The sequence below is a fragment of the Ambystoma mexicanum genome, chromosome 8, assembly GCF_040938575.1.
Source record: "Ambystoma mexicanum isolate Mex_15411 chromosome 8, UKY_AmexF1_1, whole genome shotgun sequence".
Classification (NCBI taxonomy): Eukaryota; Metazoa; Chordata; class Amphibia; order Caudata; family Ambystomatidae; genus Ambystoma; species Ambystoma mexicanum.
In genome coordinates this window covers 53,681,044-53,705,407 of record NC_090929.1, presented here as the reverse complement: position 1 = coordinate 53,705,407, position 24,364 = coordinate 53,681,044, and the positions used below count along the sequence as shown (strand labels likewise).

General features: G+C 47.8%; 1 protein-coding gene across 4 annotated transcripts in view; it reads right to left on the bottom strand.

The window, feature by feature from the left end:
- The window catches only part of ABL1 (ABL proto-oncogene 1, non-receptor tyrosine kinase), a 783,695-nt gene that overhangs the window by 158,915 nt on the left and 600,416 nt on the right, over positions 1–24,364 (bottom strand). For all 4 annotated transcript variants that reach the window (XM_069609270.1, XM_069609271.1, XM_069609272.1 and 1 more), the window contains exon 4: positions 21,603–21,875. In XM_069609270.1, coding sequence (XP_069465371.1) covers positions 21,603–21,875 — 273 coding nt within the window. The remainder of the gene's footprint in view (positions 1–21,602; positions 21,876–24,364) is intronic.

The following is a 24,364-nucleotide window of genomic DNA, read 5'->3' as shown; positions in this document are numbered from 1 at the left end:
TAGTGGTGGGTATGCCCCTAGCCCTTATGCGATACTAACTTTTGGTTATATTCACATAGATGGGACCACCGAGCAGGACACACGGGCATCCATTTTCTGTACCCCCTTTCGACTCCATCTTGGTAACTAGGCCTCACTGCAATAGTACGAAATGCATCTCTCCCTTTCTGCCTGCGGCTGTAGCTCGGAGCACATTGCCCCCACCCTCGTCCTCACTCCAACTGGAAAACTCTGCGGCTCCATTCTCACGCTGAGGCCGGAGCTGCTTGCAACAAATAATAAATGTAACACATCCCTTTTCCTCTGAGAACACTGTCCTGCATGTGAACCAACATGAGCTAAGCACATAGCTTGTCCATCTCCACAAAAGTGTCCTTGCCCTCTTACCCTCGCCAGTTGAAACTGATTGCCGTCCTAAACCTGTGTCCTTGCAAGGCATCCCTTTCATGTGCCAGACTGCCAACCTCGCTATAAGCACACCCAACAGACCCTTGTGCAGTATATCGTGCCCAATACTATCAAGTGCCACATACCGGAGATTCTTGTGAGACTAATCCTATAGTTTAATGACAGTATTATAGTGTTCAGGGCCTTTAAACCTGTGACCTGCGTAACCCACATGTATAGATGGTGTAACCCTCCCCTCCCCCCCCCCCCCCCCGAGTGATTTGTATAACGACATTAGATACTACTAAGAGTGTTTTTGTTCAACTGTTATTTAGTGCATGCATTATTCAGAATGTATTTTCTTAGCTTAGATAGTGACCACCGTGTTTCACAGCGACCTGACCTTCACCCATCCGGAGCACAATGTCTGACGTCAATCCTCCCACCAACCCAGCACCCAACCCGGAGGAAGAGATGATGCCCACACCTAAGCCACCACCACGGCTGACCAATCCTGGTCCAACGTAGCATCATATGTCAACTTGTAGAAACATTATATAAATGTGTTATAACTTGTATGTGGTCAGAGCGCTCTCAGAGATTTACATAAACCTTCCGTGGAACTCTCGCAGCCTGCACTTTTGTGCCTTATTCCCTGTCCAGGGAGTGTCTGTCTTATTTATTTTACACGTGTTAGACAGGGAGGGCACTAACACCAGGTCTGTGGTTTAGAAGCAGGGATGGTGTTGTTAGCAACTACTTTGGATATGCATCTAGCCTTGGTTGGGATTGGACCAACAGCATCATGATGATGATCATCTCATCGGCGCCAAGGCTATAGAGCACAGTGCTTGTCCAACCTGGAGAAAACTGAAGCAAAAGGGCCAATTCTAGGATGAGATGTTGTATGGTCCACAGGTCCCAGAGATGATGAAACTAAGCCGATTTAACAATATTTGTGATGTGCTGGTGAACACTTATTTGATAAAGAAGGGTTGAATAGGTGATGCCAAAAAGCACCAAGGCTACGGCAGACTTCTTTTGCCAGGGGTGCAGGAGTAGGACTGGTCATGTAGCATGATGATATCAGGGAGGCAACCAGTTTTTGGAGGCTGACAAGAGATCAAGTTTTACCAATCTTTTAACATTTAATAACTGAAGTGGTAAGAGAGTGGTACATAATTCTCACTGATATTTGTAGATTGATAGCATGAATTCTTTCTGCAAGTCATTCAGCAAATTCAAGGCATGTTTATTTAGGGGAGGCAAAAAGTAAGAAGATGGGGTTGAAGGTGTGTATCTGTTGCCACATTGAACAGCTTCTGTTTTTGCTATATCGATTTGAGATATGCCAAATTGTTTGAGAGACTGCCTTTGTACTTCCTTCAGGGTAAAGAAAGATTTTAGCCCCATCTTTTATCATTTGTGCATAAAGATTTTCTGTGTTTAAATGCCCAAAAAACCATGGACCTGATGGTAGGATTCTCTTCTTGTGAGTGGCATGTATTTTGATATATTACAGACATAATTAGTACTCTTGAATTTTTTTAAGGGTGCCAGGTTAGATGTTCCACTTTTTGTGCCTGTGACCCAGAGTTTTTAAGAGCTTCAATGTTTCCACAGAGATCTTTGAATGGGACGAGAAGCACAGCAGTCCATACTAACTAGAGCTTCAAAAGGAAGATAGTCCGGTTCCGTAAAGACACCTACAGCAATGGTCCCTTCGGCATGGATTAGTGTAGTGAAGTATAAAACTGAAGAAATGCACAGAGGCGAGATCTGTGGGCTTCAGAGCGTGTCCCTCTGTGAAGGGTAGCTTCCCAAGAAAGAAGTTCTCATGGACTCTGTGTTTGAGAGTAAAATGATAATGCATGCTTTATCCTTCAGGTTGGCAAACAACCAGATCAAAATGTAATTCATTTATTTTTTAAATCTAACTTTCTTATATTATTGCAATGCATTTGAAAAGAGAACTATTACAAACGTATCTGCAGGCTATGTCAGTTATGAGATTGGGTTGTCAGTCTAGAAATCTAATTTGAGACCGCAAATGCATTTTGGTGGCCGTGGGCCAACCGTCTCATGCACGATACGACAGAATATAGGTTCGAGTTTTCAAATGAACGGCCATTTTGATGCAACAAGAATCGGCATTTTGTTTTCCAACAATTGATCATTGCTTTCTGTCGCTATTGCTTCGCAGTATATTTTCCGCTTACACTGCTCGACTGTGGAACATTGTTGTCTGTATATGAAAAGGACAAGGCCACAGGGCCGAGAGGATAACAAGAATTTCGCTGAAACACAAACGTAGGCAGTGCCAGGAAGAATACCCGGCTCCCTCCTTAATGTAGCCTTGAAGCAGAGCCGCAGGGCATTTAATCATTTCACAGCTGCCAGCCAGTCTCGTTATATGGTAGAATATGTTAGAATAATACCGCTAAAGGCTTGAATTATGCTTTTCTAACGGCCCCCCTTTGCTGAACCCGCTAAGAGCATGTCGGCTCCCAGGACACGAATAGCACCTGATAGATAGCAAGGTCTGGACTGCAACTCCCTCTTTATGTAGTTCGCTTCCAAGAACAGAAGCGCCATGTTCTATTCAATAACCGAAAGATGCCTACGCACTCACAAATTGCAAATTGTTACTAGAATAGATGTTTGAAGGTGTCATAGTGGTCGGAGATGTCCATCACAAGTTCAAAGAAACCCAATGAAGAGGGGTGTTATATATGTCATAGCTGATTGTTTGATATGCATTTTGTATATATGTAACTGATGTACGTAATTCACTCTCTTGCGTCCCTCGAGGTCTAGAGATACACGTCGCGGGGCGTGAGACCGAGTTGGCCAACTGAGACTTTTGCTTTGCAATAAAACCGTAGCTTTGGGAATAGAACCTCGTGTCTGGCGTCTCTATCATGTGTGGTGACCCGCCTTGTTTCCATAGACGTCAGGGTCCCCTAGGGGCCCCTTTCAAGATGGCACCCGAATAGGGACCCTCCCCCACTTGTTCCTTCGCATAACGTTGTAATTGACAAAAGCAGAGAACGGCGAGGATGGGACGATCGAGCCGGGATCAAGAGGTGTTCGGGGCGCCCTGTAAAAGTGATGAGATTCCTTTGCAGATCTGCACACATCTGATCCCTGATCGACGTGCCTGGCTAGAGAACAATGAGGCGAGGGTCCCGAAACTAGGCGGAAGCCAAGAAACGCAGACACGACGTCCTTTGGTGCGTCAGTATACAGACGACTTGATTTATCAGGTGTGTCATTCCCCGATTCAAAGCATCCTGATATTGGGTGAGAGTTGACTTTGCAAAATCAAACGCCCTACGTAAGGTTGATTAACCAAGGGGAAGGTTGAAACATGCCTGGGGTATTGTCCACCTTAGCAGGGTTTTTCCGCTGTGGTAGACAATCTTTGGAAAATGGCCAAATTGTACCACCTGGGGTAACGCCAGCGTATGAGATGCATGTGAAGTATGGAGTGGGTGCGATAATATTCTGTGAGACTTGCATAGGCAAACCAGAAAGCAACAAGACCGTCAGTGGCCGATTAATGGTAGTTTTGAGATGGCGAGGATAGATAACTTAGAAAGGGTGTTGATAAGAAAGAAGGCGCGTCCTGCAGCATTTGAAACTATTAAAGACTGGAGAAAGGAAGCAATGCTCTGATTTAAAAGCAGAGCAAAGCATGCGCGCAGGCAAAAATCAAAAGTTGAGGTAGCGGAAGAAAAAGAAGAGGAGTGGACTGAGTGTCTAAGAAGGGCAGGCAGGTGTGACCAGTTGAATATAGAAAAGATATACCCACAACGAGAATTACACACGACAGATGAATTGATAGAAAATATATTGACCCATACAAAACAAGGCCCAAGATCAGAAGTAAGACCAGATACGTCAGTAGCTATTGCCCAGACCCCGCCCTTAGCTCAAGCTCCCCCTCCGGTAGCTCAAGCCCTCCTACAGCCACAGACCGCGCACGTAACACTTACTACTAGCCAACCAGCCCCACAACAGACACTCGCTATTCCCATTGTCCCATCCGCACCTCCCGTCTTAGACACAGAATCGGTACCGTCCGTTCCGCCCAGGGTTGAAGTTGAAACCACGGGGGCAAGAGGCGGGACTGACCAACGGCAGTGCACGAGGGTAACCCGCAGCGCAATCAGCAAGGAAAGGAAGGTGGAATTGCAGCAACAGGCAGAGATGTATATAGACGGGAATGATGGGACGGCAACATTGGCTTTGATATATGTCTTTCGTAGAAGCAACGAAAGACAGGTAGTGTTGGAATGCATGGGTGAATATTTGGTGGAAAGATGGAAACAGCTAATTGGGAAATTACCACCGCAGCAATTGTTAGATTTGAATGAATTAGCACGCTGTGGGGAGAGGGATGAAGAAGTGAGAGAACATGTGTATAGACTTCTTGAGTTTAGAGATGAATTAGATAATGATTATGTCGAAATGTTTACCTCACCTGCCAAAATGTTTACTACACCTACGTATAGGAGTTGGGATATCGGGAAACCTGGAGAGGGGGAAAAGGGGTCGCATAATAAAACGACGGCAGTTACCATCGCCGGGGCAGAAGGAGATGGTGAACTAATTATCGTTGCTAAAACAGGTGGGGGCAGACTTGAAGGAATGTCTAATTAGAACACTGGTATTAATGCAGCAAGTAGGACATAATAGAGGGCGAGGGAACGCACAAGTAAGGAGTAGTTCAAATATGCATGGGGGAAACAGTGGGGCCAAATCAGTGTGCATATTGTAAAGAGGAAGGACATTGGCAAGCGCAATGCCCGCATCTACAGAACAGAAATGGGTCTGGTAAGAGGAGACAGCATAGAGGACACCCAGGAGCGAATGGACCAAATTCCTTCTAACAGAAAATTGTGGAGAAAATTTGTTGGGATTAAATTTGTTGAAAAAACTAGGTTCTGTTATACATTGCACGGCAGACGGAGTGTTTCTAACGATATGGCCACACGATGCCCCTGTGTCAGAATTCATGTCCGAAGCGTTACCAGGGGAACTAAGCAAAGTACCAACCTGTATATGGGCAATGCATGACAACGATGTGGGATGTTTAAAGATAGAGCCAGTAAAGATTATTTTAAAAGAAGGTGTTACCCTACTGCGAATACCCCAATACAGAATTTCGGTTGAAGGTGAGAAAGGATTGAAGAGTATTGTTACTGATTTGGTGAAATTAGGGGTAATAGAGGAAATCATAGGCAGTACATGTAACAGCCCGATCCTTCCGGTTTATAAAAAAGGAGGTAATGAGGTACCATACCGTTTCATAATTGATCTACGCGCATTGTATAAAGTAGTACATCCGCAATTTCCTCTAGTGCCAGACGTCACTACAATATGGACAATGATACCTGTTTCAGCAGAATAGTTTAGTGTAATAGATTTGAAGAATGCATTCTTTAGTAGTCCAGTGGACAAGGACAGTAGATACTTGTTCGCGTTCACATTAGGAGGACGATCATTTACATTTACACGGATTCCGCAAGGTTATACGGAAAGTCCAAGTATTTACAGTAGAGCATTAAAAGAACAATTAGACATGCTGGAATTCCCTGTGGGTTGTGTACTTTTGCAATACATAGACGATTAATTGCTAGCTGCAGACACATAGGAGATTTGTAAAGAAAGCACTGTATACTACTGTCACACCTAGCGGCACATGGCCATAAAGCTAGTTTGAAGAAATTTCAGTATAATCGAAAGGAGGTAGTTTACTTGGGCTACCTACTTTATTCGAAAGGAGGGAGAAGACTAACGCCAGAACGCATAGAAAGTATTTCTTGTATGCCTATTCCAAAGACACAAAAAGGAGTCAGAGCCATAATAGGCATGGCTTCATATTGCCGACAATGGATTGGTAATTTTGCATTGATTGTGAAACCATTAGTTAATTTGACTAGAAAAGATGCGGTTATGCCTTTGCAGTGGGATGAGGAATGTCAGAGCATTTGATGGATTGAAAACTGCATTATGCTCTGGTCCAGTTTTGGGTACGCCGAACTATAAGAACATTTTCAGACTATTTGTGTGTGAAAGTGAAGGGTGTGCATTGGCGGATTTGACACAGGAACAAGGTGGAAGAAATAGGCCGTGCAGCTATTTTTCTTCTGCGCTGGACCCTGTAGTGCGCGCACTACCACAATGTTTGCGATCTGTCGCCGCGGCTGCTGCGTCAGTGAAACAAACGGAAGGGATGGTATTGGGGCACACTTTAATTCTGATGGTGCCACATGCCATAGACGTTCTATTAAATAGGACACATACGCAACCCCTCACCTCTGCGAGATTGACAAGATATGAGATTATCTTGTTCGCGCCCCATATCCAAATTATGAGGTGTAGCGCTTTGAATCCTGCAGAATTAATGCCATTAATTAACCATAAAAGAAATTGGGAAGAATGAATCACACCCCCCCCCCTCCACATTGCTTAATGGTCACTGAGGAAGAAACCAAGGGGAGAGTTGATTTAAGTGATATTCCACAGAAAGAGCCGGATGGAGAGTTATTTTGTGACGGCTCATGTTTTAAATTACCAGATGGCACGATAACTGCCGCATACGCTATCACTACCCTAGAGTGTTGTAGAAAGTAAAAGAATCCCCTATAATTCAGCACAAGCCGCGGAAATAATAGCAGTAACTAGAGCCTGTGAGATTTCTGAAAATTTGAATGTGAATGTATATACTGATAGTCAGTACACGTTTGGAGTGGTTCATAACTTTGGACAACTCTCGGCTGAGAGAGGGTTTCTGTCATCACATGGTGCCAGAATTCAACGTGGCCCTTTGATTGTACGATTGCTGTCTGCACTCACGTTTCCAAAGCGCCTAGCAATAGTGAAATGCGAGGCACCTAAAAAGGTAACATGAAAAGAGGGAAACGCGTTTGCAGACAGGATTGCGAAACAAACTGCCACTGATTTGAATACCAAGATGATGACGGTTCAGACAGAGGAAGTACCCTGTATGATAAAAGATGAAGTTGCGACTGTCAAAGAAATGCAGGCCAAGGCTACGGCCGATGAAATACAGGGATGGGCAGAGGGATCTGCTGAGTTGGATTTGGAGGGTTGTTGGGTGGACAAGGGAACTAGAAACCGGATGTTGCCAAATTCATATGTGACTGCAATGGTCACAATGGCCCACAGCCCTACGCACATCTGTGCCAAGAAAATGATACAGCACCTTTCTACAGTATGGCAGAATGCAAACATAAAAAAAGAATGCAGAGAGGTTGGTGCAGAACTGTATCGCATGCTTACAACAAAATGTAGGAAAGGGAACAGACACACCAACAGGCAGTTTTGGCCCGCCCTCCATGCCGTTTGAGGTAGTTCATTTTGATTTCATAGATATGGAAAGGTGCCAAAACTTAAAATACGTCTTGGTGGTAATCTGTGCATTCACTAAGTGGGTGGAGGCATATCCTTTAAAAAAGACTGCACAGCGATGACTACGGCAAAAGTAATGTTGAAGGAGTATTTTTCCAGATTTGGCTTGCCCCGTATCCTATGGTCCGATAATGGACCACATTTTGTCGGTGCAGTGGTGTTACAGATATGCGCAGGTCTCCAGAGTGACAAGATTCCATAGTTCAAGGCATCCGAGTTCTGCCGGTCTTGTCGAGAGGCACAACGGGATTCTTAAATCAAAGATCAGCAAGATTTGTGCGGGAAGCAAGTTGAGTTGGGTGGATGCATTACCAATAGCACTATTATGCATGCGTACGTCTGTACAGGCTAAAACTGGGCTCTCCCCATACAAGATCATAATGGGGAGGCCGGCAAATGTATGGTGTGCACCTGAGCCAAAACGACTCAGTGAGATAGAACATCCTGTGCTTAGTACTTATTGTGGCCTTTTAATGCAGAAATTGCGTTTGATTCATCAGCAGGTGCAGGAGGCATTACCCGTGTGGTATACCGGTCCGGGGCACGCGCTGGAGCCAGGAGACTGGGTGCTGCTAAAGAACTTCGAAAGAAAGTCATCATTAGCACCCAGGTGGCGCGGGCCCCATCAAGTACTTTTGGCGACGCAGACGGCAATACGGGTGGATGGAAGGAAGTCGTGGATCCATGCCACCCATGCCAAAAAGATTCCAACTGCACTGAAAGTCTTGCCTGACACGGATGACCGGAAAGAGACAGCGGTCGCAGAAACTAAAGAAACTGTTGCCAGTGTGCAGCCACCTGATCTGCCAAAACGTGAAGTGAAACTCAAAACAAAGCCTGAGACGATTGCCAAAGAGGGGGAAGGGCAAAGAGTGCCCCAACGTTGCCCAGCAGAATCGACATCACTGCTGACCGACGTGAAATCTGCCTTGCAGATACCAGCAAAACCAAATCGTGTACCCCTTTTGCACCCACCAGCACTTGCCAGCACGCCAAAGACCGAATCTGCATCATTGGCGCGGCGCACACCAGGACCTACAGAAGTGCCACAGGCTGACTTCAAGCCTGAATCTGAAAGTGCACCGGCACTGTTCACGGATCATACGATACCAGGAGCAAGGCGATACAACCTGCGGCCTCGGAAGACAAAGTGATCCGCATTCTTTTTCTTTTGGTGTTTATGTAAACCTCTGGTTCAGCTCATGGACGGAGAAGGAACCAGGGGTGTAGAGGAGAGAAGTGTGAGAATTGTGCAAGTCGGACAATTCAAGACTCGCGGCTCCTCGGTGCGATCATAAAAGTACATGTGTCCGGAACCAGAGCGGACAAGCTGGGCGCACATGATACTGAGGTGAAAACTGATCAAAGGTCCTCTGAGCAGTATAAGAAGGGACAAGTGATCTCGCCTAAAAACGAATAATCGAATCCAGGCTAAAAAAAAAAAAAAAAATGACAGGCAAAACTGAATTGTGAGAAATCCATTGAATTTATAGACAGAGAAAACGCGACAAAGAGAGATATCCACAACAAACTGATACGGAAGAAGAAGGACGACGAGAAACATGCCGGGACCGGTTCCAGCCTCCTCCTGCACCACCACTGCTGAAAATGAGTCAGTCATAGACTATAAGTTTAAGAAAAACGCATGGTAAAACAAATTGTATGCTGACACCAACGATAATAATGTGCTTTATGAGCGTGGTAGCACCAATATCGACAACCCTAATATTATGGTGGGTAGAAACAATACACTCATTAGAAATGTTTATACCAATAATTAATATATCCACTACTGAAAGCCCGGTTCAGGTGATCACTTATACCCTACCCCCAATGGAAGAAAAATACAGGGAAGGTTTTACAAATAAGACCTTACTACTGATAATGAACATGACACATGCAATCCTGAAGAAAACAAACTGCTGGGTATGTGCCCATTTACCACAGCATGCTGGGAAAGGAATCGGGTGGTATGTGCAGCCATTACCATTAAGTTCTGCATGTAGTGCATCTTTAGGTGCAATGTTCTATGGGAAGTGGAATAAGAGTAATACGGGTCAATTAGACAGAACCAACATGAATGAGTTTGAGGAGATAATAATGAAGCCTGTGGGTTGTTCCATTTTCCATAAAGCACAAGTAATAGCCCCAGAGCCCACAAGGAAAAGCACATGAAAGATAACAACAAAATAGACGAGATAGATTGTCCACACCAGAAAAAACATCTAATGACGTTTCGTGTAAGAACAGAAGGGAACAAAGATGTGATTCCCCCATCTTACACAGTGAATTATAGCCCAAGAACTGTCCCTTTTTGCCTAAAAAAGAAAGGATTTTTTCAGTCGGAATATATACTGGTTGTATGAACACAGTGGTACTAAAATGGGAAATAGAACCAGTATACGTAGATGACCCAGTTTATTTTATATGTGGAGAGAAAGCATACCCTTGGTTGCTCAGAAACTGGGCAGGCACATGTTATCTCGGGCTATTGTTCCCAGGAGTATTTCTCTTGGAAACAGCAGTCATGGCCAGATTATCCAGAACTAGAGTCAGGAGGACTGACGGAGGTGTTCTAATAGCAACTGATGTAGCAAAATCATTCATTCCATTCTTAGGACAGATAGTGAACTCCAATAATATAAGGAAACTGTCCAGAATCCTAAAGAACACAATAAACACAACAACAGATATACTATTTAACATGACTTTGGAAGAAAGAGGAATCAGGTTAATGACGCTGCAAGATAGAATGGCTCTCGATGTAATCCTGGTTGATCGTGGGGGAATTTGCAAAATAGTGGGATCAGCATGTTGCATTTATGTCGATGACTATTCCCCCACGATCTTTGAAACAATAAAGAAAATGCACGTTCTAAGCTCTGAACTCCCCACGGGAGAAGGGAGCTGGGAAATAGGATCTTGGTTTTGGGGAATACTACGATCTTGGGGATGGAAGCTGATCTCAATATTAGTAGTGGTGTTCGGAATATTCCTAATGGGTGGTTGTTGTATACATTGTTTACCCATAGTTTGCGCAGAGGTAACTGAGGGATGTATGGAAGGATGCATGCAAATGATGAAGAAAAAACAACCTCATGATCGAACTAGCCCAGACCCAAATGAGACGAGTAATGAAAGAGTTGATGGCAATAGATATTAATGAAGACAATGATGACCACGATAGCATGCGAGACTCAGACATAAGTACTTCAGATTCATCATCACTAGGGGAGGTTTCAATAAATAGATGAGACGTTTGGCATACGGCCAAAGGAGGGTTTGTTAGTCTAGAAATCTAATTTGAGACTGCAAACGCAATTTGGTGGCCGTGGGCCAACCGTCTCATGCACGATACGACAGAATATAGGTTTTCGAGTTTTCCAATGAACGGCCATTTTGATGTAACAAGAATCACCATTTTGATTTCTAACCATTGCTCATTGCTTTCTGTTCCTATTGCTTTGCAGTATATTTTCCGCTTGCACTGCTCGACTGTGGAACATTGTTGTCTGTATATGAAAAGGACAAGGCCACAGGGCTGAGAGGATAACAAGAGTTTCGCTGAAACACATACGTAGGCAGTGCCAGGAAGAATGCCCGGCTCCCTCCTTAATGTAGCCTTGAAGCAGAGCCGCAGGGCATTTAATCATTTCACAGCTGCCAGCCAGTCTCGTTATATGGTAGAATATGTTAGAATAATACCGCTAAAGGCTTGGATTATGCTTTTCTAACGGCCCCCCTTTGCTGAGCCCGCTAAGAGCATGTCTGCTCCCAGGACGCGAATAGCACTTGATAGATAGCAAGGTCTGGAATGCACCTCCCTCTGTATGTAATTCGCTTCCAAGAACAGAAGCGCCATGTTCTATTCAATAACTGAAAGATGCCTACCCACTCACAAATAGCAAATTGTTACTAGAATAGATGTTTGAAGGTGTCATAGTGGTCGGAGATGTCCATCATCGCACCAAGTTCAAAGAAACCCAATGAAGAGGGGTGTTCTACATGTCATAGCTGATTGTTTGATATGCATTTTGTATATATGTAACTGATGTATGTAATTCACTCTCTTGCGTCCCTCGAGGTCTAGAGATGCACGTCACGGGGCGTGAGACCGAGTTGGCCAACTGAGACTTTTGCTTTGCAATAAAATCCTAGCTTTGGGAATACAACCTCGTGTCTGGCATCTCTATCGTGTGTGGTGACCCGCCTCGTTTCCATAGTTGTCAGGGTCCCCTAAGGGCCCCGTTCAGGGTCAACACGGTTACATGTTGTTCCTTTTTGGTACGGATGCATGATATAAAAGCTCAGGGGGCGAGGGGGGCAATGCCGTAATCCATTGTCATCTGGGCATAAGGACTGAACCATATTTTAGTGAAGAAAATCAGATTGAGTTTGTGATGGCATCTGCCTATTTTATGGCATGGGTAGGGGCTAATCTGCTACTGCAAAGAAAGCCTCGGGAGAGGAGTAGTCTGTGCTAGGAGTTCCCATGGGAGAATCGCCAAATTGAAGTGATGTTATTCAGCTGGATAGAGGCAATCAAAATTGCATTGCGAGTTGGTCTATTGTTGAGGTGGGGGCAAAACTTGCTTTTCCATTTGACCCACAAGCCAAAGGTTGAAGCAGCATGGTGGCAAGTCAAGGGATATGGCGTGTTCAACAGTACGGTATGAGTTTTGTGGTGTCTTTGATCGAGCCAGGAGAGTTGATGGATGCAGGGGTAGCATGCTCCATCAATATATTGACCACAATGTTCAGAGAGGAGGAACGCAGAGTTGAGGTTGGAGATGTTTGTAAGAATAGTAGGGTTCCTCCAGCCTCTTTAGTTGGAGTGGTTTGAAGACAACGCGAGACAGGAGTAACACCATGTGCCCTTTCCTCTAACCAGCAATTCCAATCCCCCCAATAAAAAAAAATCAAACAATGAGGGACTATCACAGATCACACTCTAGATACCCTCTCATTCCAGCAAACTCTTACATTTGAGAATTTTAGGGACCAGACTGATTACCAAACACGACACGCCATTCTCACCATCCACTTACTGGCTCCTGCCAAAAACATATCCTCTTCTCACCATGTCTAATCAGCCGCCACCCCAAGAAACATCACAGAAAGTGGGGACACTGAACCAACAAAACCTTTTTTGCAACCAACCAAACACATGAAAAATCAAAGACTGAGGACCAGCAAGGATCACAAACCAATGATCTTTCCATGTAACCACAACTTTCCCTCAAAAATGAGCAGGAAAGTCTCTCCCTCTCCCCCACCCAGTCCCATCCCTCAAAAGAGTGGACTCTACCATGGATCACACACCACACCCAGGTGTCTATGAGACTCCCAGGGACAGAGGCACCCGGAAGCATCATACATTTACCCCTTACACTACCACCCATCTGTAAAACGCAGGCAAGCGAGGACTCCATTACAGACTCATTGCTTCACTACCCTCAATAACGAAAAGACATTAGACCAGGACCATCGCATATTTTACAGACTACAACCTTATTACTGAGTTTCCATCTGACTAGTCAATCATCAGATTAACTGTAAACAGTATTTACCATGCCATAATCTCAGACCACAAAAATGGCAGCCATTTTACCATTCCATTGTATTGCTATGAAAGAAGTGACGGATGCCCTGCCGCAGACATCCATAGTATTGATATTCACCTGATCTTTTAAAAACATCAACGAACAAGTTACTTTCTTACCTGGTAACGTTCTTTCGATGGGATGGTCCGACGACGTATTCCATATCTATGACATGTAATCACCACAGCTGTGCTGCTTCGGAAACTTTTTCGGCGTCTGCGTCTTGCATCGATGACGTCGATGCGCCGTCGTCGAGGACCTCCTCCGACGTCCGACGTGATAAGTAGGACGCACGACGCCCATAGCCTCAGTTGTAGTTTTTTCCACCAGAACGTGTGACATAAGTCAACTGCCAGTTAGACACAAAGCCTTGCGGAAGGTAAGCTGCAATCGCAAAAGAAATTCTGTAGCGGGGAAGGCAGGGCGGGAGCGATATGGAATACGTCGACGGACCATCCCATCGAAAGAACGTTACCAGGTAAGAAAGTAACTTGTTCTTCGAGGGGATTGGGTTCTCCGACGTATTCCATATCTATGACAGACTCCCAAAGCAGTACCAAAGCTAGGAGGAGGGAAAGAATTTAGAATCAAAATGTAGAACAGCCAATCAAATAGCAAAGCAAAGGACCGCCTTGCCAAAGGCCAGATCCTGCGCTCGGATGGAATCAAGGGAATAGTGACGTACAAATGTATGTACTGAAGCCCAGGTGGCTGCATCACAGATGTTGCGAATAGGAACACCCCTCTGCAGAGCAGTAGACGCAGCCATACCCCTGGTAGAATGGGCCCGCAAGCCAGCCGGTGGGTCCTTACGCGCCAAACGGTCGCACTCCGAGATGGCCAAAATAATCCAGCGAGACAAAGTCTGTTTCGTCACAGCTTGCCCCAAACGCTTTCCAGCGTAACCAATAAAGAGTTGATCATCCACTCTGACCCGGGACATGCGTGAAACATAAAAGCTTAAAGCTCTCCTAGGATCAAGCCTATGGAGTCTCTCCTCTTCCTTACCAGGATGCGGAGGAGGATAGAATGCCGGAAGAACAACCTTCTGGGCCAAATGAAATTCCGTCATTACCTTCGGAAGAAAAGAAGGACGAACACTAAGGACAACCCTGTCCTTGTGAAATACAGTGAAGGGAGGCTTAACTGAAAGTGCCTGTAACTCACTCTGCGAGCGGAAGTAACCGCAACTAAAAACACAGTTTTCAGAGTTAACAGCCTCAAAGGGCAAGAATGTAAAGGCTCAAACGGAGCACCCATAAGAAACTTAAGAACCAGGTCCGGGTACCACGTCCTCCGAGCCCACGCCGGGGCAATGAGGATCATCCGGGAACCGAACTTCCGTAACCTCCGCAGCACTTGCGGGATGACGGGGACTGGAGGAAACGCGTACAGCAGCGGGAATGACCACTCCACCACGAACGCGTCTCCTAAGGCTCCTTCTGGAGGAAATTCCCTCGAGCAAAACCTTTCGCACTTCCGGTTGACACTGGAGGCGAAGAGATCCACTTGAGGGGTCCCCCAAAGGGCGAAGATCTCCAGGAGAATCTCCTGAGCCAACTCCCACTCGTGAGAGACCGCGCTCTGCCTGCTCAGAGCGTCCGCCGTCACGTTTTCGGCTCCGGCCAGATGAACTGCCGAGATCGAAACTTCCTGCTGGATGGCCCAGAACTCGAGCTGCATCGCCTCTCTGCACAGAGGAAGTGACCCTGCCCCCCCCTTTTTGTGCATGGCCTCTGTGTTGTCCGTCAGGATCAGGACATTCTTCCCTCGCACAGACGGCAGAAAAGCCTTCAGGGCTAGCCTGACGGCCCTCAGATCCAACAGATTGATATGGAGTCTGGACTCCGACGGAGACCAACGACCGCTGACTGTCAGCCCGTTGGCATGAGCTCCCCATCCCGTGAGGGATGCATCCGTCACGATCGTCACCTCCGGCCAGGGAAGCCAAAATGGAGCCCCCTTCATCAAGTTGCCTTTGACGGCCCACCACAGAAGGTCCCGGGCGACCGAGGACGGCACCTGAATCGAGTCCGACATCCTGCCGGAGGACTGCGACCATTGCGTCTTGAGTGCCCACTGCAAAGATCTCATCCGCAGGCGAGCCTCTGGCACCAGAAGGATGCAGGATGCCATGAGGCCGAGCAACCTCAAGAACTCGAACGCTGGGAGCGTCTGGGCATGCTGAAACTTGTGCACCATCTGCTGAATGTGAAGAGCCCTCACCTGGGGAGGAAAACACTGCCCCAGGGAAGTGTCGAGCACTGCTCCGATGTACTGGAGCCGCTGTGTTGGCGTCAAATGGGACTTCTTTAAATTGAGGGAGAAGCCCAGCCTGTGAAGGGAGCGACAGGTGATCGATAGATGATCCAGGACTTGCTCGGGAGAGCTCCCCCTGACCAACCAATCGTCTAGGTAGGGGTAGACGTGAATCCCCCCTTGCCTGAGATGCGCTGCCACCACCACCATGAGCTTGGTGAAAACCCTCGGGGCGGAGGTCAATCCGAACGGCAGGACCCGAAACTGAAAGTGCGAGTCGCCAACCGCGAACCTCAGGTACTTCTTGTGCTTGGGATGGATCGGCACATGGAAGTAAGCATCCTTGAGGTCGAGTGACACCAACCAGTCCTGAAGCTGAAGGGCCTGGAGGACTTGAGAGAGAGTAACCATCTTGAACTTGTCCCTTCCTGAGGAGTTTGTTCAAACCGCGCAAGTCCATGATGGGTCTCAATCCCCCGTCTTTCTTCGAAACCAAAAAATAAGGGGAATACCATCCCTTGTTCCTCTCCGCTACAGGCACCAGTTCTATGGCGCCTTTCTCCAGCAGGGCTTGAATTTCCTGCGCAAGGAGCGGATCCGGACTCTGCAAAGAGAGGTTCCCCGGTGGATTGTCGCGAGGCCTGTGCCGAAAAGGAAGACAGTAGCCGTGGGTTATGATCTCCAGAACCCACACATCTGAAGTAATGGCTTGCCACTCTACAAGATGCTGCGCCAGCCTTCCCCCAACCGGCGAACCATGGGACATGGCCTCACGACTGAGTGGGAGCGGCTGCGGCGTTACCTGAGGGCAAAGAGGCAACTGCCCGAGCGGCCTTGGCACCACGGGTAGCCTGTCGTCCACCTCTGGTACCCCTGCGATGGCCTCTTTGACTGCCAGCTCCTCTCGCTTTACTGAAGGAGGAGTAATAACGAAAGGAACCACCCCTCCACTGCTGTCCCCTAGGACGAAAAGGCGGAGGTTGGCGAACTGCAGCGCCCAACGACTTTGCTGCAGCTTTTGAGGTCTGCAACCTCTCAAGGCTCTCGTCAGCCTTGCTGCCAAAAAGGTGTTCACCATCAAAGGGCATGTTGAGGAGCCGGGACTGCACATCAGGCGCAAACCCCGACTTCCGCAACCACGCAAACCTGCGTATCACGGTGCTCGCCGCCATGGACCTGCTGACGCATTCAGCTAAGTCCAAACCCGACTGAACGGACTCACACATGGCATCCTTACCATCCTGGACCATAGCAAGGAAACCATCCCGTTCATCCCCTTCGGGAACATGTTCAGCCGCTATCGCAACACAGTTCTACAGAGTGTGCGTGAAACGTGACAAGGCACAAATGGAGTTGGCCGCCTGAAGCGCCATACCACCAGAAGAAAACACTTTCTTCGCCCAGCCATCAAAACGTTTGTCGTCCCTATCAGGAGGGATGGTAGGGTACGACGCCTGCTTCGCCGGGGCCGTGGCCGCCTGCACCACCAAACTCTCCGGAGTGGGGTGCCTGGTCAAGTAGCAGGGGTCGCCACCGGCTGGACGGTATTTTCGCGACAAGGATCTGCCCACCGCCGGGAGACTCTCCGGAGCAGTCCAAGCCGCCGCCACCCTTCTCTGTAAAGCCATATGGAACGGCAGAACCGGGTCAGTTGGGGGACCAACATCAAGGATGTTTGTCAGATCATCCTGCACAAACTCCCCTGGGGGAGCAGACCATCCCAAGTACTCAGAAACCCTAGCCATAAGGCGCCGGTACGAGGAATCAGCATGAGAGCCAGGCTCAGGCCTACAAAACTCCACCTCCGGAGAGGTGTCCAGTCCACTGGCATCATGCAGTGACTGTCTCAACTCGTCAAACTGACTATGGCCCGAGACAATGTCATCCGGAACCTGACTAGGAAACAGGCCATCAGAATCCTCATCCGCCTCTGAAATATAGTCCAGGTGGCAAAAAGAAGGCACTCGAGAGTGCTTGCTCTTAACCAGAGCCTTTCTAGGGGGTCCACCCGTGCCCTGGGGTACCTCCGACACGAAAGGCGTCGATGGCGTCGAGCGAATCGGCACCAGCGTCGAGAGAACCGGCATCGGCGCCTAGAGGATCGACGTCGAGGAAATCGGCGTCGACGTCAGATGCAGCGCCTCTAGAATCGGCGGCGTCCACACAGCCCTCGAAGCCGGAGCCCCGAGCGTGTCCCTCGACGACCTGAGCGTCGACGGCATCGACGACTTCCTCGGAGCCAGAGCCTCGAGAAAGCCCGTCGACGCCCTCGACGCCACAGACGTCGATGCCTTCTTTGAAGACCTCACAGGTGCACACGGTCTCGAACGTGTCGAGGACCGGGACCTGGAACGGGTACGTCGAGAACGAGTCCCCTTGTCCGAACGGGACCTCTCCCGTGACTAGTGCCGACCACTCTTGCGAGCGGCGTCTCTCGACCTCACACGACCGACCCCACTCGGGGCGCGGACGGCTGAGTACCCTGCGACTCAAGAATCGCCAACATCTTCTTCCCGAAGGAAGCCCATTCCTCCGGCGTCGCACGGCTGGAGGGGTAAGCGACATGCCGGGCAGAGCCCTCCGAAGAGGACCTGGAAGACGACCGGTGTCGGCGCTTCCGAGAATGCCTCGAAGAGGCTGAGGAGTGGCGAGACCGACTCCTAGAAGGAGACCCACGAGACCTCCGACGATGACACGGAGAGTCACCCCTCGAATCATCCGTCGAAAGCCCCGCAGACTTCGACTTCCGGGGCTTGGACACCCGACCTACCGACAACTTCTTCTTACGTTCGCGTAAGGCTTTGGACGTGAGCGACTGGCAGTCGATACAGTCATCCGTGTCGTGGGCCTCCCCGAGGCACCAGAGGCAGGCGTCGTGCGAGTCCGTCACCGACATCTTGGACCCACACTCCCCGCTCTTCTTGAAACCCGGACGCGGGGTCGAAGACGAAGTGGACATCTTCAGAAGGATTTTCACAAACGAACAGGTTCGAAGAACCGAGAAGAACAGAACTCCAAAGAGTCGAGGCGTTAGAACCGAGAAACACAAAGCAACACGTTCGCGGAAAAAACGGAACTGAGGCTATGGGCGTCGTGCGTCCTACTTATCACATCGGATGACGTCGGACGTCTGAGGAGGTCCTCGACGACGGCGCATCGACGTCATCGACGCAGGACGCAGACGCCGAAAAAGTTTCCGAAGCAGCACAGCTGTGGTGATTACATGTCATAGATATGGAATACGTCGGAGGACCCAATCCCCTCGAAATACCTTTTTAGCCTACCCTTGTTCACCTATATGCAGCACTTTCTGTAGTTGTCTTCAGCAGCCAGTGTCTTGGTGCCCCTGCTGGAAAAAACAGATTACCCTACCAAACACCAGAACCCAAGCATTTCCCACCAGTCTCAACATGTACTCCAGGCCTGTTACAAAGAGAATGCAAGTAGCAGTGGGTCAACTATGAATCACACACTATGTTCAATTACTCTGATGAAGCAATGAGAAGCCAAGAGATAAGTATCAGGCCAAATATCCTTCCCTCAAAAACCTCCACTTATAACCATGGCAAAGAGATGGAGGGGGGAGACTTCTAATCCTGACCACAGCCCACAATATCAAATGGCTGTACTTCACATGGCTCTACACCCCACACCAGCCACCTCAGCATTCTCCCAGAGGGTTTTAGGCAGGGTGGTATCTATATGCTGTGATGAATCGAGGTAATTTGTCCGTTCTCCCCAAGGGGGTGCCTCCCCATTTGAGGCTAGGGAGGTGAGCCTGCTTCACAAGACCCTCCCTAGGGGTATGAACAAGCGGGACCTCATAGGGAGAGACTCCCCCGTAGACTCCTGTTCCTGTGAGGAAATTCACAAGTAATTTCCCATGGTGGCATACATGGGACTATCAGAGGTGAAGAACCATATAAAATCCAGAGAATGTCTGAAGATAAAACATACGGTTATGAACAAGAAAAAGGATCTGTCTCTTTAAAAACAAAGTACCATTTAACTGAGATGAAGAGACTGCCAAGGGAGCACATGCTGAGGCGAAGCAGAGACGCATACTCAGGCAGGGGAAGCCCCCTGACAACCTATTACCCGAGAGAGGCGGAGCCAAGGAGAGCCGCGGTGCCCACGACTTTCAGAACTGGTCTGAGGGAGAGAGCCAAATGCTGGGAAATCGATAAGAAGGGAACACAAATCCTGTGATGTCAAGATCACTATGACTTCTTGGTGGGCATTGTGCCCGTCCAACGACGCCAACACCACTGTGCAGATAAGTCAATGAGCCATCCGGTTACCCACAGCTTTACCTGGTTGACCAAAGAGAGGACCGAGAGCAGGATGTCAGAGAAAAAAGAGAAAACAGAGAACCCTAGCGAGTGAAGGCCCGATAGACATTCCATTGATTCCAATGTAACAGGTCGAACTGGGAGGCTGCCGGGGAATCGTTAAACAAAAGAAACCTGTGCCATCAAAATTGACGAAACATTGAATATAAAGTAGACGAAACGTAACTGTAATAATGTAAAAAGGGAATGATTATTAAAGCTGGAAAAGAGGTAATTTAGACAGGGGCACAAATACACTGGGAAGAGGAAAGTACCCTGTACCTTGAAATGTGAAGAAGGACTATTAACTACCAAGAAGGCATATCCAACTAAGAAAGTGTACGTTACAAAAGTACAAAACGCATATCAGCGTGGAACAAAGGGATTCCTGGAAAATAACCCCTAAAGACGGAAAACCCAAAGAACTTGTGAAAGAGTTACAAGAACTTGTATACAAGGTGACCAGAGACTATTTAAAATCAGCCTGCTAACATGAAGGTTGAACTAAGCAAAACCATGATGAGGAAAGACAAATCGGGAGAAGAGAGATTCTCCTAACCGTATTTTGTTAGAATAGTGGCAGGGTCAGTTAGTATTTGTTTTTTGGACAGCAGACTATGGCTTCCTGATGACCAACAAGCACCTTAGTCATTTACATAGACAGGGAACACCCACATAGCAATAGGGAAAGATCTGCCATTTTCTTTGTCACAGTCTCTGTGTCCTTCTGACCCGCCACAGTACCCAGAATCTTAAGTTCAATGAAAGATCCTTGAAACCCACAACTTTGCTTGAAACCTTAACCCCACGATACAAAGTATGCGGCACCACCCCATCTTTTATTATACATCAGCCACCAGGTGATGAAGCAAAGTTTTTGGACATCAGATTTAAGTTGGCCTTGTGACTGTGGGCTTCCCTAAAACAAAATTGAGATGCTAGGATTTTGTAATCTTCCAGTCTATGCACCTCCCGCAAACTGGCCTCCTAGCTTCTAAACAAATTTACCATCTCTGCGGAACCAACGAGGCCAGGCCATGCCCTCAGCCAGATTTTTTAGCTAAGTCATTGAGCTTCAACACTTGGAGCTCACATCACACTGATCGTTCTATTTGATCACTGATTGCTTGTCCTCTACCCCACCTAGTTCTTAAAGCAGGCAGCAACATCAAGTCAGCCCCAAAACAGTCCTATAAATGACCAAAAACTTACCACACTCATTTACCTAAAGCTTCACCACGCCAAAGAAAATCATCACTTCACAGGAAAACCTTGCTTCCCTTCCATACCAATAGCAAATGAAACACAGGTAGTGGCTCCCATGTAAAATTAAAACGAAGGCAAGTGGCTATAAAGAAGCCGGACAATGATGTGATGAAGGGAAACAAAGGAACTTCTGCACACAACAAACATCAAGAAACAATGTGCAAGAAAAAAACTATAAAACAGCAATGCGTGCCCTTTGCTTCCCTCTCACTTCTACAAGGAGATTGCAGGGCACTGGATGATCACGCTTTCACTACATATTATGGGAGGGCATTCATATGGGCTCGCAAAATAAGAATGCCGACACATCTCTTACCTTCAACGTCTTCACCGCCACAGTGAGGTTGTACTTTTTCCAGACTCCCTCATACACCTCTCCATACTGCCCCCCTCCCAGCTTATGCTTCATGGTAATGTCTGTCCGCTCCATCTCCCACTTGTCGTAGTTTGGGGACACTCCATAGATGGTCGGTTTGTTGCGTTTGGGTGCTGGGTAATGCAAAGTGGTAATGAGTCCATCTGCGACGGTTGAGTGGTGATGGACCAACTCTGCCAGTGTAGTGAATCTGCTCTCTGAAGACACGTAAAGCTGGAAGAGGCAGAAAGAAAAAAACAAGCTGAGAACGGTCCCATCTTGAAGCTCAGCTGAATGGCATCTCCCAAAGTATTTTAATGCTCTCACAGACACTTCATTACAGAAAAAGGTGCAAAGTGACAGAAGCAGTGCCATAGACCATAGATCATGATAAATGTGTGAAGTTGTGGACGAGAGCCTGGTGTTGGGCCTCAAGAGAAAAGTATCTGTAGGTGGATAGTGCTACAGAAGCGCACAGTGGTTTAGGTAAATTATATTAGCAAAGTGGTTGCAACTGGGGAGATATTGGAGAAGCAGACTGACTGCTAAGGTAAACTGCACAATGAGTGAACAGTGTCAGTGAATTGGACGGCTGTACTGGGTTAGCTATGGTAGTGAGGAGGTCTATTGGGCAAGCACTCCCTTGTGTGCCCACTCCTGCAAAAAACATCCTCTGACCATAACTGCCTTGCCAGCTATAGTCCTATCTCCATCACCCCCTTCCTGGGGAAGCTACTTGAGAAGCTGACCTTGCCCCATCTTAACTCTCACACTGAACTGGTTGGAGGCCTCCACGACCATCAATCTGGATTCCGAGCATACAGAGGCATGGAAACTGGTCTTCTGAACACCCGTGAAGAACTGCTCGCATCTCTGGGATCCAACTGCCCAGCTGTTCTTATCCTTCTCAATCTCTCCTCTGCATTTGACACAGTTAACCATTCCACCCTCGTACAAAAGCTCCACAATACACTTGGTATCTCAGAACGGGCACTGAATTGGCTGTCCTCTTTCCTCACTAATCGCTCTTCCCAAATCATCCTGGGCCCCTTCTCCTCTCCTACTTCCATCTCCACCTGTGGTGTCCCTCCGGGCTCTATACTCTTCCCCCTGGCTCTTTAACATCTACCTTGCATGCATCATCTCCTCTTTCTCCTCCAACTTCCAGTGTTATCCAGGCGAGACACAGCTCTTCTTCAGACTCCCTGCTGATCCTCTTGCACCTTCCATCATCCCAAACTGCCTATCTGCCATCCAGTCCTGGTGCGCCTAGAATGATCTCTGTCTCAACGCCTGTAAAACTGAGATCCTTCCCATTGGGACCCTGCTCCCTCCTCCTTCCCTTCACTTCACTTCACTTTGGCCTTCCTCCTTGGGCTCCTCTCCCCCACCCCCACCTTCAAGTGAAGCCAGAAACCTTGGAGTCATCTTCAACTCCTCTTTTCTTCGTCCCTCACACACCAAGAAGTACAACCATCAGATCTTCCCTCTCAAAGGAATACTTCCTTTTCTCATTTTCCCTCACAGGCTCAACGTGACTCAAGCCCTGGTTCGCTCTAGACTGGACTACTGTAACAGCCACCTCCTGAATCTTCCTTCTTGCACTCTGCGACCCCTTCAGTTTATCCAGAATAGGGCAACAAGAATTATCTTTGGCCTTAAGCCCAAGGACGGCATCTCTCCTGCACTAAAAGGTCTTCACTGGCTCCCGGTTGCTGCACGGATTAAATTCAAATCCCTGTGCATCATCCACAAGGCTGTCTGGGCCCGGGACCACACTATATTCAACTTTATCTCACTAAATACTCTCACTCTAGACCACTTCGCTCCTCTGGCACCAACTCTTTAAAGCGTTTTGCTAAACAGAGGGCAGGGGGTCGCTCACTCTCCTCTGTCAGCTCCCTCCTTCGGAATAGCCTCCCCCTGTGCATTGAGCAGGATCTTCTCAAACTCTGGAAGCTCCTTAAGACTTTACTCTTTTCCTCCTCCTTCCCTCCTCTGATTCATCAACTGTGGGATTAGCAGTGTCCTTGGCCCTTATGCATCTTCGGGGCCTTGACTGCCCACACCAATTCCTCCCAGCTCCCGTCTATCCACAGCACTTTTCATTTGCCCACCATCCCCTCTGGAGACTCGCACTTGCACCTCCCGCGGCCCATGCCGTGTAGCACTCTGCATTTCTAGCACTTTGTCCATGGCTCTACGGGCTCAGACTCCCGAGCACTTAACCTCAGACTTCTGCACTTGTACGTTCTGAATACTCACAAGGCATAGTAGGTTCATCTCCCTCCCTCCCCCCCCCCCTCTGCTCTTAAATTTTGTGCTGTATTGTTGTAACGTATCTTCTTCCCTTCCTGCCCTGTGGGCGCTTGAAAACAGTTTATTCTTATTGTATAAAAGCCTAACAAGCAAACAATAAATAGAGAGTGGTTGGTGGCAGAGAGGAGTGCTACTAGATGAGTTTTACCTGTGGCAGTGAGGTTGAGGGGGGTTACTATACAAGAGGGGCTGATGGCAAAGAGGAGAGGCTGCCGGCCCAGAGCGGCTGAGGGCGAGGAGAGGCTGCCAGCCCAGAGCGGCTGATGGCAGCGAGGGTTTATAGTCATAAAATCGAATACAATAATGTCGAAAGTCATGAAATCGAAAAAATAATGTTGAAAAAAAAAGTCGAATTTCTTTTTATTCGAAATGGGGGGTTTCCCCCTTAAATCCCCCATTTTTTT